At 31.0% G+C, this 16,297-nt stretch overlaps 1 protein-coding gene across 7 annotated transcripts in view; it reads left to right on the top strand.

Moving 5' to 3' along the window:
- Window positions 1–16,297, top strand: part of LOC125651957 (putative leucine-rich repeat-containing protein DDB_G0290503) — a 104,893-nt gene that overhangs the window by 48,300 nt on the left and 40,296 nt on the right. For 6 of the 7 annotated variants that reach the window (XR_008803387.1, XM_056166671.1, XM_056166672.1 and 3 more), the window contains exons 8-12: window positions 7,423–8,226; window positions 9,427–9,489; window positions 11,304–11,369; window positions 14,137–14,199; window positions 14,469–14,564. Coding sequence is in view for 6 of the 7 variants with exons in the window: in XM_056166671.1 (XP_056022646.1) it covers window positions 7,423–8,226; window positions 9,427–9,489; window positions 11,304–11,369; window positions 14,137–14,199; window positions 14,469–14,564 (1,092 nt within the window). In the remaining variant the exon portion in view is untranslated. The remainder of the gene's footprint in view (window positions 1–7,422; window positions 8,227–9,426; window positions 9,490–11,303; window positions 11,370–14,136; window positions 14,200–14,468; window positions 14,565–16,297) is intronic. The other variant, XM_056166673.1, reaches the window with a different exon arrangement.

Here is a 16,297-nt window from a genome sequence, read left to right as displayed (position 1 = left end):
TACGATGGCCTATTATATCAATAATAAGCAAAACAGAAGGTTAAGTTAATGAATGCATTGAATATTGAATAAGCATAAATTATCAATGGAATTATAAGGACATGTAAATAATTAAGATTTTAATAGTAAAGTAATTTAACATAATGATATATAGATTGGAAAAAAAAAAAAATTATTTAATGGAATTATAAGGACATGTAAATAATTAAGATTTTAATAGTAAAGTAATTTAACATAATGATATTTAGATTGGAAAAAAATATTTATATTTAATTTAATAATAATTTTAAGATGTAAATAATATGTATAAATAACAGTAACTCAACTCGTTCAAAAGTACTGTCAAGAGTGTAGAGTAACTGTCGCTATTCGATGGACCACCTTAGAAGTAATGCTTTGTTTGTTTGATATTCGTAGGATTGGTTAACTATATATCGTTAACCGATTGGTGACTGTATTATCTGCCATAATACTATCCATCTCATTGCGATCCAGCCTCACCCTCCAACACCTCCCAAATGCACCAACATAGTGAAGTTGAAGTGTGTTGTAGTAACATACATATGCTCCGTATGGGACGTATGGGTTGTCCCATGGTTTTAAAAATAAATAAATATAAATAAATAAGGACCATCGTGTACCAACACGTCTGATGACTGCGGTACTGTCTTTTGATGGCCGGACACATACATGTGGTCGTATGTCATAAATCATAATGAAATAAAGAAGTAACTTATATTTCACAAAACTAAATAAAAAGTAAGAAATTAATTATATTTTTTATTTATATGATAAATTTAATAATAACTTTTATTTAATTTATTCAATAAATTATAATTTAAAAAAAAAAAAAATTAAGTAAATTAAAATTAAATAATTAAAATATTTTTTATTCATAATAAATTATATTTTTTTTATTTATATATTTAATTCATTCAATAAGTAAATTAAAATTTAAAATTTTTGTATAAGTAAATATAAAATTAAATATTGAAAATATATTTTTTAATTTATTTGGATTCTAATAGAAGGTAATAATTAGTAATCGCACGAGTCTCCGTCCTTCGCCCAAATAAATCAAGATACACCGAAATAAATATACCAGAATTATTACATAATTAGTAATATTAGTAACAGGTAATAGTAATAGGGATGTAGGTATGTATATACATGTGAAATAACTAAAATATATACAGAAAAGAATTAGGGTAGGGTCGCCAAAGAAAATTTTGATAATAGAGTGCTACTAGTTATTAGTTATTAATTATAAATTTTTGCCATACAACAATTTTGAGATCGTCATTAGGCAAGAATTTTGAGGTCGTCATCAGGTGCTACACCTCATACCCTGTACCATGTTTCTGTAGCTAGATCCAGCTTATAGCACGACATGGCTCCATAATTCTTATTCGATAGTATGTATTATGTGTATAAAACTGAAGATGCATAATGTAATAATTGGTGAGTTAGTAATGTTAAAATTGTATGACAGATAAAATATTAACCATAAGAAGTGGTATACTTAATTACAAAACATATAGATTTAATTAATTAATGAAAATACAGAGTAGATGCAAAATCACAAATCGCATACATCCAACAAGCTTACATATATTAAATATAATAGTATGTAGCAGGCCTGCATACATACAAACTGCGACATTGCATCTAAATGTTTGTCATAAAAAGAGAAGTTTACAAAATACATACGTATAATAACATACCTGAATTTTATGTATATTTGCATATACATGTACTTATAATATACCTGGATTTGATGTATAGCTGCATTTATACTTTAACATACATGTTTATATAAACTAAAACGATAAAAACGCAAAGTTTATATTCCTAATATTAATATGCTACGATATTTATATATGTAATTGTTTACATACTGATAAACATATAGATATACACGATAGAAAGCCCGAATTATATGCTTAGTTGTTTATATAAGTATAACACATGTAGTTGTTTATATATTAGTAAGCATATAAAAATTCAACAGTAGAATAATGATGCTTAGTGGTTTCCATACTTATAAACATGCGAAATTGTTTACATATTTGTAAACATGCATATAAACATACGAAATTGTTTACATATTTGTAAACATGCATGATAAAACCTTAGTTATACATATAAGTAAAACTTTTTACTCACCAACCGGAAGGAAACTTACGAATGATATTGGAAGCTATAAATCATGCAAATTGAAGATGGCGAATGAATAGATTAGTTACGTGGCAGCCGCTGTGAAGACGCTCATACAACGTAATTAGTGACGTAATTTGTGACATTGTGACGTTTCATCCACTGAAACCGCTCATACAACGTAATTTGTGTTATTGTGACGTTTCACCCGCTGAAACCACGGTACGATGGCCTATTATATCAATAATAAGCAAAACAGAAGGTTAAGTTAATGAATGCATTGAATATTGAATAAGCATAAATTATCAATGGAATTATAAGGACATGTAAATAATTAAGATTTTAATAGTAAAGTAATTTAACATAATGATATATAGATTGGAAAAAAAAAAAAAAAATTATTTAATGGAATTATAAGGACATGTAAATAATTAAGATTTTAATAGTAAAGTAATTTAACATAATGATATTTAGATTGGAAAAAAATATTTATATTTAATTTAATAATAATTTTAAGATGTAAATAATATGTATAAATAACAGTAACTCAACTCGTTCAAAAGTACTGTCAAGAGTGTAGAGTAACTGTCGCTATTCGATGGACCACCTTGGAAGTAATGCTTTGTTTGTTTGATATTCGTAGGATTGGTTAACTATATATCGTTAACCGATTGGTGACTGTATTATCTGCCATAATACTATCCATCTCATTGCGATCCAGCCTCACCCTCCAACACCTCCCAAATGCACCAACATAGTGAAGTTGAAGTGTGTTGTAGTAACATACATATGCTCCGTATGGGACGTATGGGTTGTCCCATGGTTTTAAAAATAAATAAATATAAATAAATAAGGACCATCGTGTACCAACACGTCTGATGACTGCGGTACTGTCTTTTGATGGCCGGACACATACATGTGGTCGTATGTCATAAATCATAATGAAATAAAGAAGTAACTTATATTTCACAAAACTAAATAAAAAGTAAGAAATTAATTATATTTTTTATTTATATGATAAATTTAATAATAACTTTTATTTAATTTATTCAATAAATTATAATTTAAAAAAAAAAAATTAAGTAAATTAAAATTAAATAATTAAAATATTTTTTATTCATAATAAATTATATTTTTTTTATTTATATATTTAATTCATTCAATAAGTAAATTAAAATTTAAAATTTTTGTATAAGTAAATATAAAATTAAATATTGAAAATATATTTTTTAATTTATTTGGATTCTAATAGAAGGTAATAATTAGTAATCGCACGAGTCTCCGTCCTTCGCCCAAATAAATCAAGATACACCGAAATAAATATACCAGAATTATTACATAATTAGTAATATTAGTAACAGGTAATAGTAATAGGGATGTAGGTATGTATATACATGTGAAATAACTAAAATATATACAGAAAAGAATTAGGGTAGGGTCGCCAAAGAAAATTTTGATAATAGAGTGCTACTAGTTATTAGTTATTAATTATAAATTTTTGCCATACAACAATTTTGAGATCGTCATTAGGCAAGAATTTTGAGGTCGTCATCAGGTGCTACACCTCATACCCTGTACCATGTTTCTGTAGCTAGATCCAGCTTATAGCACGACATGGCTCCATAATTCTTATTCGATAGTATGTATTATGTGTATAAAACTGAAGATGCATAATGTAATAATTGGTGAGTTAGTAATGTTAAAATTGTATGACAGATAAAATATTAACCATAAGAAGTGGTATACTTAATTACAAAACATATAGATTTAATTAATTAATGAAAATACAGAGTAGATGCAAAATCACAAATCGCATACATCCAACAAGCTTACATATATTAAATATAATAGTATGTAGCAGGCCTGCATACATACAAACTGCGACATTGCATCTAAATGTTTGTCATAAAAAGAGAAGTTTACAAAATACATACGTATAATAACATACCTGAATTTTATGTATATTTGCATATACATGTACTTATAATATACCTGGATTTGATGTATAGCTGCATTTATACTTTAACATACATGTTTATATAAACTAAAACGATAAAAACGCAAAGTTTATATTCCTAATATTAATATGCTACGATATTTATATATGTAATTGTTTACATACTGATAAACATATAGATATACACGATAGAAAGCCCGAATTATATGCTTAGTTGTTTATATAAGTATAACACATGTAGTTGTTTATATATTAGTAAGCATATAAAAATTCAACAGTAGAATAATGATGCTTAGTGGTTTCCATACTTATAAACATGCGAAATTGTTTACATATTTGTAAACATGCATATAAACATACGAAATTGTTTACATATTTGTAAACATGCATGATAAAACCTTAGTTATACATATAAGTAAAACTTTTTACTCACCAACCGGAAGGAAACTTACGAATGATATTGGAAGCTATAAATCATGCAAATTGAAGATGGCGAATGAATAGATTAGTTACGTGGCAGCCGCTGTGAAGACGCTCATACAACGTAATTAGTGACGTAATTTGTGACATTGTGACGTTTCATCCACTGAAACCGCTCATACAACGTAATTTGTGTTATTGTGACGTTTCACCCGCTGAAACCACGGTACGATGGCCTATTATATCAATAATAAGCAAAACAGAAGGTTAAGTTAATGAATGCATTGAATATTGAATAAGCATAAATTATCAATGGAATTATAAGGACATGTAAATAATTAAGATTTTAATAGTAAAGTAATTTAACATAATGATATATAGATTGGAAAAAAAAAAAAATTATTTAATGGAATTATAAGGACATGTAAATAATTAAGATTTTAATAGTAAAGTAATTTAACATAATGATATTTAGATTGGAAAAAATTATTTATATTTAATTTAATAATAATTTTAAGATGTAAATAATATGTATAAATAACAGTAACTCAACTCGTTCAAAAGTACTGTCAAGAGTGTAGAGTAACTGTCGCTATTCGATGGACCACCTTGGAAGTAATGCTTTGTTTGTTTGATATTCGTAGGATTGGTTAACTATATATCGTTAACCGATTGGTGACTGTATTATCTGCCATAATACTATCCATCTCATTGCGATCCAGCCTCACCCTCCAACACCTCCCAAATGCACCAACATAGTGAAGTTGAAGTGTGTTGTAGTAACATACATATGCTCCGTATGGGACGTATGGGTTGTCCCATGGTTTTAAAAATAAATAAATATAAATAAATAAGGACCATCGTGTACCAACACGTCTGATGACTGCGGTACTGTCTTTTGATGGCCGGACACATACATGTGGTCGTATGTCATAAATCATAATGAAATAAAGAAGTAACTTATATTTCACAAAACTAAATAAAAAGTAAGAAATTAATTATATTTTTTATTTATATGATAAATTTAATAATAACTTTTATTTAATTTATTCAATAAATTATAATTTAAAAAAAAAAAAATTAAGTAAATTAAAATTAAATAATTAAAATATTTTTTATTCATAATAAATTATATTTTTTTTATTTATATATTTAATTCATTCAATAAGTAAATTAAAATTTAAAATTTTTGTATAAGTAAATATAAAATTAAATATTGAAAATATATTTTTTAATTTATTTGGATTCTAATAGAAGGTAATAATTAGTAATCGCACGAGTCTCCGTCCTTCGCCCAAATAAATCAAGATACACCGAAATAAATATACCAGAATTATTACATAATTAGTAATATTAGTAACAGGTAATAGTAATAGGGATGTAGGTATGTATATACATGTGAAATAACTAAAATATATACAGAAAAGAATTAGGGTAGGGTCGCCAAAGAAAATTTTGATAATAGAGTGCTACTAGTTATTAGTTATTAATTATAAATTTTTGCCATACAACAATTTTGAGATCGTCATTAGGCAAGAATTTTGAGGTCGTCATCAGGTGCTACACCTCATACCCTGTACCATGTTTCTGTAGCTAGATCCAGCTTATAGCACGACATGGCTCCATAATTCTTATTCGATAGTATGTATTATGTGTATAAAACTGAAGATGCATAATGTAATAATTGGTGAGTTAGTAATGTTAAAATTGTATGACAGATAAAATATTAACCATAAGAAGTGGTATACTTAATTACAAAACATATAGATTTAATTAATTAATGAAAATACAGAGTAGATGCAAAATCACAAATCGCATACATCCAACAAGCTTACATATATTAAATATAATAGTATGTAGCAGGCCTGCATACATACAAACTGCGACATTGCATCTAAATGTTTGTCATAAAAAGAGAAGTTTACAAAATACATACGTATAATAACATACCTGAATTTTATGTATATTTGCATATACATGTACTTATAATATACCTGGATTTGATGTATAGCTGCATTTATACTTTAACATACATGTTTATATAAACTAAAACGATAAAAACGCAAAGTTTATATTCCTAATATTAATATGCTACGATATTTATATATGTAATTGTTTACATACTGATAAACATATAGATATACACGATAGAAAGCCCGAATTATATGCTTAGTTGTTTATATAAGTATAACACATGTAGTTGTTTATATATTAGTAAGCATATAAAAATTCAACAGTAGAATAATGATGCTTAGTGGTTTCCATACTTATAAACATGCGAAATTGTTTACATATTTGTAAACATGCATATAAACATACGAAATTGTTTACATATTTGTAAACATGCATGATAAAACCTTAGTTATACATATAAGTAAAACTTTTTACTCACCAACCGGAAGGAAACTTACGAATGATATTGGAAGCTATAAATCATGCAAATTGAAGATGGCGAATGAATAGATTAGTTACGTGGCAGCCGCTGTGAAGACGCTCATACAACGTAATTAGTGACGTAATTTGTGACATTGTGACGTTTCATCCACTGAAACCGCTCATACAACGTAATTTGTGTTATTGTGACGTTTCACCCGCTGAAACCACGGTACGATGGCCTATTATATCAATAATAAGCAAAACAGAAGGTTAAGTTAATGAATGCATTGAATATTGAATAAGCATAAATTATCAATGGAATTATAAGGACATGTAAATAATTAAGATTTTAATAGTAAAGTAATTTAACATAATGATATATAGATTGGAAAAAAAAAAAAATTATTTAATGGAATTATAAGGACATGTAAATAATTAAGATTTTAATAGTAAAGTAATTTAACATAATGATATTTAGATTGGAAAAAATTATTTATATTTAATTTAATAAGAAGACAACCACATGGGCACCAATTCAAATGGCAGAGAATCTTCTACTGAAGACAAGCAATCCCAATCGAATAACCAAGTGTCCCAATCTGATACTGAGTGTGACAGAACACAAGGAGAAGACAACCACATGGGCACCAATTCAAATGGCAGAGAATCTTCTACTGACGACAAGCAATCCAAATCGTCGTCTTGTGAGGCGAATAACCAAGTGTCCCAGGACCATATAGAGAGAGATAATAAGGACATTCCACATTCTGAGGGTGATGTTCGTAATAATCGTTTGTCAAGAAATGTCACAGATGGGTCTGAAAGAGGTATGGAGGAAGAAAAGCAATGTGGGAATCCAAGCCTGACAGAAGCACAGAACAGTAAGAAAATAACTGCTAAGATGAGTGATAGTTCAGAGAAGATGAATACAACTGATCGTGAGAACGTGGGCGGGATGGATGACCATGATAGTAGTCGACAAAGTACTGAGGATAGAACAAATCAATCTGAGGATTCAAGAAAAGCAGAATCACACAAGGAATTAGATGGAAGCGGAAGTACCGCATTTGAACATTCACAGACTGATAAAGAAGTGCAAGGTAGAAAGGATGATATACCTATTGAATCTACGACAAGAACGGAACCAAGCACAACGTTATTGGAAGAAATAGTGACATCAAATCCATCTACTGCAGAGGAAGCTGAACAGCATGACATAAGGAATGAAGATCGAAGAAATTCATTTTCAATGGCAAATAATCCATCTAATGAAGAGGAAATTGAACGTCTGCAAAATGAAATTCAAAGCAAAGCAGGTTAGTGTTTATACGTATACATTTATGAAGTCCATTTACTGACCACGTAACAAACTTTTTAATTCCGAGGGTGATTTGTTTGTTTCTTTGACGACTGTTTTACTTCCCCTCGAGAATTTTTCATCGATATTGAGACCACCAGGTGTAGATGAAGTGCAGCAAATTTTGACCTATGCATGACCCTCAAGGTCGAAGCAGTAAGAGTTGTATATCCTGCCAGGTTACGGGACCTCCATTTTTAAGGCCTCAGTCACAAGACCAACGACTCTCATTTTTAAATGTGGAGCATTTGACAAAGGGTCAGTTACTACCTAATTTTATGTTTTAGATTTAACGCGGCGAATCGACGAGAAGGATTGAAATTTCCTACCTTCTGTACTGTACATAAAACAAACAATTTAACCACTAAGTCACTGTGTCTGGTTTCTTGAGGTTGTGAATTGAGCATTAGTTGGGACAGAACGCAATTATACTGATTATAGATCTTGAGATGTGATACATTTTCTTCTAGACTAAGTTTAATGAACTGCTAGAATGTAGCTGAATTGCCATTGATTACTCTCATAGTCTGGAGCAGTGAGGCACACTAGCTCACATGATAAAAAATCGTATTTTTCAGTTGTACAAAGTTCTTTCTTGAATTAAGATAGATTTTAAAATAACCTATTTCATTTTCTATCTAACAAATTCACTGTCATTGTGTAATTTGTTTGAAATCGTTGTACAAAATTCATGAAGACGATGACTAATTGGCGTTATTGAAACCATTGAAATGCTATGTTTTAGGGTCGTATTTTCAAAAATGTGCAACCACCAAAAATGCCCATTGATTGAGAATTTTCAGACAATATATGCAGCCTGTCTTTGGGTTGGGTACTGTCTGGCATGTTTCATGCTGATTGTTGGGCCATTCTTGACGCACTGGTTTTGGCTATGGGTTACGCTCCGTTTCCCTGCAAGATATAGAGCTCACGGCGGATGTGATCGGTCGACGGGATGCTTGCTCCTGTTTGGCACCTGATCCCACCTCTGGTATCAATCCAGGTGTCCGTGTTTGCCCAACTCTTTATTTTGTATTCTTTAAAGGAGTTATGAGATTGATCACTTTTTGTTATCTTTACCTTTAATGATATGTACACATTAAATAATTCAGATATTTCTTTGGACAATATCAGTACCAATTTTCTTTATTTCTTTCAGCTGAAAATGCCACTTTGCTTCAACGTCATATGGCATCGGAAAATGAAAGCAAAGAGTTGTCAGGTGACTATACTTAAATTTAGTCATTTTACCGTAGTAAATTTGTATCATTTGTGAAGAACATGTACGTACTGTTATATTTTAAACGCAAACCCACGTCAAATATCTTCTCACGATTGCTTGCACACACATGATTCTTTTAAAAAGATTTTTGAAATTGTCATTTTATCACCTTCACTTTTCCCACAAAAATCATCCTAAAAATGGAGTATATAAAAATCATTATCAGAATTACTTTCGGAAACAATATACAATTATTGACTAAATTGGAGGACAACAGCTGTTTTGTTTGACCCGAGAACGGGTCTGTTGCCCGAAGCCGTAGGCTGAGGGCAACAGATCCGTTCTCGGGTCAAACAAAACAGCTGTTGTCCGAGGACACAGTCTATAACTGTTTTGTTATACACTTTCAATTTTTAGGATGTTTTACTAGATGCACATGGTTTGTTGACTTTGAACTTTTAACATTACGTGACAGAGAAATTGTATACATTTATCAACACATCCACTAGTTTAAAAGAAAACCTACGTAACATCCTAATTAATAATCAATAATTACATTTTTCGTGTTTCTGTTCTGCGTTCCATCTAATAAATTATGTATCTAGTACATCAGTCAAATTAGAGAACCTCGCCATTATGTAAAGCAAAGCAACAGACCGAGAACCACGTGACTTACATAGCCAATAGAAATAAAGCAGACTATTGCCCACGGTCAACAGTTCGCAAACTGTTGACCGGTCAATAGACCACAAGTGTGAGAATTGGTTTGACAGTAAAAATGTTACTTCTAAATCATACTAGTTTTATATAAGAAATCTTTTTAGGTGTATAACAATTAGGTTATTGAATTGCATTTATAGAGAAATTATATGAATGTCCAGTGAAATAGATTCTGAGAGGCATTCTTAGTAATGTTCGATATGCATAAAAAGTTAAAATGGATACATGTATGTAGACGCATTGCAAGGACTGAAATTTTTCGTTCTATTTATTAAACGTCTGCTTGTACTGGTTTTTATACGCCCGTCGAAGACGGGACGTATTATGGTATGGCGTCATCCGTCTGTCCGGACCTTGTGGGCAGGATACAGACTGAACCATAAGCCCTAGGACTTTACAACTTGGTACATTTGATCACCATGATGAGAGGAAGATGCCTATTGTTTTTCAAGGTCAAAGGTCAAGGTCGTAGTATCACTTTTTAGGAAAATCTTGTGGGCAGGATACAAACCGAACCGTAAGCTCCAGGATATTATAACTTGGTATATTTGATCATCATGATGAGAGGAAGATGCCTATTGTTTTTCAAGGTCAAAGGTCAAGGTCGTAGTATCACTTATTAGGAAAACCTTGTGGGCAGGATACAAACCGAACCGTAAGCTCCAGGATATTATAACTTGGTATATTTGATCATCATGATGAGAGGAAGATGCCTATTGTTTTTCAAGGTCAAAGGTCAAGGTCGTAGTATCACTTATTAGGAAAACCTTGTGGGCAGGATACAAACTGAACCGTTAGCATATTTATGAAGTAGCACATTCTAAGGCTATCCCTCTTTATATCTTGATATCCATTTCTACAAGCATAATAATAAATTAGCTCACAGAGGACAGTGCTAACTTCACTAAAATATGAATCCCACTAAAATATGTTTTCCTTGAGCAAAATCTACGGGTGTATTATGCCACGTTGGCGTTGCTCTTGTTGAAATTAGCTACAAAGTATTTTTCGTAAATATATTTTCTTTGATTTATCTCTGAAATGTTTTGTTGTATATTCATCTGAATAAATAACGGTAAATATTATCTTGTCAGAAAAAGTGTCGTCATATGAGAAAGAAAATGCGGAACTAAAAGAGGAGCTTGAAAGAATGTGTAATGGTAAGTACCATATTGCAACCGATATAAACATGATTTATTCAACTGATGTGTACATGGCAAGCCCTTTTACTATTTATTCATAAAATAAGATATCTCTTTAAAGAAGAGAGATATCTCTTTACACTAGAGAGATATCTCTATTGGTTGTAGAGATATCTCTTTAAGTTAGAAAGATATCTTTTTATGCTAGGGAGATATCTCTCTAACCAAAAGAGATATCTCTAACTAAAATATATCTCTTTAAACAAAAGAGATATCTCTGTATGCTAGAGAGATATCTCTTTCTCTTTGAGAGATATCTCTTAAAGTTAGAGATATCTCTCAAAGAGAAAGAGATATCTCTAACAGAAAGAGATATCTCTCTATTAAGGTAAAAAGAGATATTTCTTTAAGTTAGAGAGATCTCTTTAAATTTTCAAGAAGAGATATCTCTTTAACTTAAAGAGATATCTCTTTAGATTTTTTCACCTGGTGATCATAATGACTTCTCCCTGTATAGCGAGACTAACTGGGTCATTATGTCATGTGATAAATGTGAACCGGGTCGTCACCTGGATTTCTGAAACAAGTGCACCCATTGATATAATGTAACCCTAATTTTTAACCAATCAAAATCCTTCTAGTGTAGAAAAGGTAGGAAAAGTTGAAGAGGTGGTTGCACATTATCAAGTTGTCGAGAGACTAATTCCAGTCTAGCTCACATATTTTATTAATTTATTGTCTTTGTGTTTTTTGTTACCTCTATACACTTCACATGCGGTAAACGCAAAATCTTCGCCCGGGATTGTAGCCATCATGGTAAGATTTGCCTTGGTGGGCTTCCGGTTTAGGGAGAATTCCTTAAGTATTCAAACTAATAAAAATATTGGAAAGAGATATCTTTTTCTCTTTGAGAGATATCTCTTTTTCAACGATTAAAGAGATATCTCTTATACTTTGAGAGATATCTCTCTAGGAATTCTTAGAGAGATATCTCTTTTAAGTGAAGGAGATATCTCTCAAAGTGTAAGAGATATCTGTTAAAAAAAAAGTAAAAGAGATATTTCTCTAAGTGAAAGAGATATCTTTCTATGTGAAAGAGATATATATTTTTAGAGATATATCTCTTAAAATTAAGAGATATCTCTCATTTTAAAGAGGTATCTCTTTAAAATAAGAGATATCTCTTTGTTTTAAAGAGATATCTTATTTTTCGAATAGATAGTAAAAGGGCTTGCCATAGATGTGAAAAGAATTTTGAATTTGTTGAAAATAGATATTCAACAAATATTTCATATTGGAAGACTTCTTCCAGAATCACCAAGTACCTTAATCTTTTTTTTAGCACTTTAAAACAGAGATGGCAAGCACCTGACCCCACCTCTGATATATGCAGGAGTCCTTATTTGCCCAGATCTTAATTTTATATTCCTCATAGCAGTTATGAGATTAATCACTGTTTGTTATCTTCACCTTTTCATTCTGAGAGACATTCTGAGTAATCTTTGATATGCATAAGAAGTTAGAATGAGTGGCGGTTGCATTAGAAAGACTGAAATTTTTTGTTTTATTTTAATATCTGCTTGTACTGAGTTTGAAATTAGCTGCAAAATACTTTTCGGAAATATATTTTCTTTGTTTGATTTATATAATAATTTTTGTTGTATATTCCTCTGAATAAATAACGGTATATACATTTATTCTGTTGTCAGAGAAAGTGTCTTCTTACGAGAAAGACAATGCAGTGTTTTCCATTCATTTCATTTGAACAGGCCCATTTAGAATTGTAACAGACCAGGGGGGGTATGGGGAGGATTCCCCCCATGAAATTTTGGAAAATTTGACGCAAAATCCTGCATTCTGAGGCATTTCAGGGGGCAAAATGACCCTTGTTCATATGCCACTTTTTAACTTACATTTTTAAATATATACCAAAGGGTTGAACATTTTTACCTCAGACAAGTTAGTCACAGTGGTGTTAAATACACACCTTTCCGATGTTTTGACTGGAAGAAATCATGTAATGTATTCGTTCGACGCTTCATTATTTTTTACTGCCATGTGCTTCTCGCGCGCAAGGTGAGAGTTGAAAATATCGTCCAATCAAAATCGCCGTTTCAAAAAGCTCTCGATAAAAACATAAACAAGGAAGAAATATGAAAGATATTTATAGCCAACCAATTGCTACCGCATACATTCTTTGCAAAGATCGATCGTGTAAATCAACATCACTGAAATTGACAACATATTATTTTTTGATTTTTTTTATATTTGAACCGGCCAGAAAATCGTTTGAAACGGTCAATTTGGCCGGCGGCCGGTTCTTAGGGAAAATACTGCAATGTGGAACCTAAAGAGGAGCTTGAAAGAATTCTTGAGTACCATATTGCAACCGATATAAGCATGATTTATTTAACTGATGTGACACGAAGTTTGAATTTGTTAAAAATGAATGTTGAGTACTTTTCAACGACTCGATGTTTGATACATTTGTTTTCTCTATTTACGAAATGCTATAAACACGAATTTGCAATTTATCCCTCGACTAAATACTCTAAATACTTTATGTGTTATATTGCTTTACTTTAAGATGCTATAAACACGGATGTAATCGTTTATCTTCATCATGAACTTACAACTGCTGAAACGTTGATGTTTAGAGTGTAAACCAGGGGAAATTTAAATGTGGGATTTTCTAAAAACAATCTTGATTTTATTTCATAAATGTGTTTGTAAAAATATTTTGCTTTTATATACATGTACATGAGTTCATGAATTCTCTCTGCAGAAAACATATCCTCCTATCACAAGGAAATAGAAGGTCTGAAAAGTGAATTACAGAGCAAAACAGGTTAGTGTTGTACGATGTGTATTGACATTTATTCGTGCAAGTTTTGCATTATAATACGGAAAAATTTTTGGCTACGAAAATGAGCTGAATGGAACTGCTTCTCTGTATTTAGAAGGGAGAGGATAAACTTTCCGTATTAATTACGTCATGCCTCACTCTCAATTTTGTATTCTTTATGGGATTCATAATATGGATCATTGCTTTATCTTAACTTTTTCATGTATATAATGAAATGTTGAAGTGAAATTTTCGTCTTAATCTATCTGCAGTACAACTGACACAGAAAGAGACGGAAGCTGAAGCAAGAATAAAAGAACTTCAGACCCAGGTGTCAAATTCAACCGAGAAACTCAAAAGCCTCGAAGGTAAAGCGTGACTACAAAACAAGGAAACTCGGATCATTAATGAAAACATCTATAATCTTCAGCAGAGCTGCTGACAGATGACAAATGTATTTTTCTTTGTATTAAAGTAGAAATTGACGTTTTACAACCACTATTGCATTAATTCAGATATAGTAAACAATCATTATTACAATAAGTTACATGGCACTAATTGATCATTAACAAAAAGTTACATGATGCAGTTTCTCTGTTGTAATAATTACATTACACCAGATAACTGATATTACAATAGCAGTTACTAATTAGTATATCCCTTACTGTGGTAAGTACAATTTACAGAGTGACCATTATTACAGTGAATGTTACAAGGTGGAATTAATATATTGTAATACACGTATACAAGTTACACGTTTAGAAGTTACACGTATAGAAGTTACTTGTTTAGAGTTACACGCATAGAAGTTAAACATTTAAGAAATGAACATCACTTTTGAGCTGTTCGTGGTCAGTATGAACGGATTTGGATTTGAGGCAGATTCTGTGAATCATCAAAAAACACATTCGACTTAACTGAGCAATTCATGATATGTGTTAAAATATCTCCTATTACATGAATGCTAATTTTAAGAAGTTTAACAGAGACATCGTCTAAACCAGTAGATTTTGAGTTAGACATAGACAAAACCTCAGAAATAACAAAATGCTCGCTAATGAGTCTGAGGTATTGAAAATGAACCTTTCGGCATCTGTTGATTAACACTGGGTAAAATATTGTCAAATTTAGCTGCATATTTGTGCCCGATATTAGTGAAAAAGTCATTAAATTTATTTGCAATTTCGTGAGGGCACGTGGTTGTCTCTCCGTCGACTTCTAAGTGTGATGTTGAGGACTGAATTCGTGATTGTCTCTCCGTCGACTTCTAAGTGTGATGTTGAGGACTGAGTTCGCTTCGAGGGTACACATTCCTTTATACGTTCCCACATAGTTTTAAGTTTGGCGTGTGCTTGATTGATAACCTCGTTCACAAAGTCGCATTTCGCACTGTTGATTTGTACTCCGACCCTGTTACGCGCCGCTTTGTACGCTTTCCAATTTGCGTCTGTTTTGGATTTAAGGTCAAATACAAAAATTATTCAAATCGCTAAAATGATGAAGAAACAGATTGTCAAATTTTCAGGACAACCTGTCTGTCCCTTATTCAGAACAAACAATAAGGTTTACATAATGTGGCTAATACCAACAGGGAATAACAAAACAACAAAAAATACATCTAGTAGTAAAACTACACTAAATCTACAAACGTATTTATACTGCAAACTGCATGTTTATTGGTCTTAGGCTTATTAATCAATGTTAGGTAAAGTCAGCGAATTAAGACATGTCCGGATAAGTACAGATTCATAAAGCTCTCTATATTTTAATATCAGAATTTTAGTATTGGGGTTTTAATTTGTCTGACCTTGAAAAAAATGATAAAATGTATTGACTTTGTAAACTAGTTCAGTTATATCTTTTTCCGAGACTTCTCTCCCACTCATCTTTTGGATTGGTGATTTTAGTGCAAGATTCATGTGGTTATTAATTTAATTGGTTGTGTTGAATTTGTATTTTAATCATGTTCTTGCAGTAATCATATCGTTAGTGTGAGCACTGTTTACTATTCCAAATGCATAATAGTATGATTTACCAAATAGATTTTTTGATTTTAATCACTTCAAATCAAAAAATCTTCCCATCATTTTATTTCACAATC

Source organism: Ostrea edulis, chromosome 5 (assembly GCF_947568905.1).
Source record: "Ostrea edulis chromosome 5, xbOstEdul1.1, whole genome shotgun sequence".
NCBI lineage: Eukaryota > Metazoa > Mollusca > Bivalvia > Ostreida > Ostreidae > Ostrea > Ostrea edulis.
This window is presented reverse-complemented; position numbering and strand designations above follow the sequence as displayed.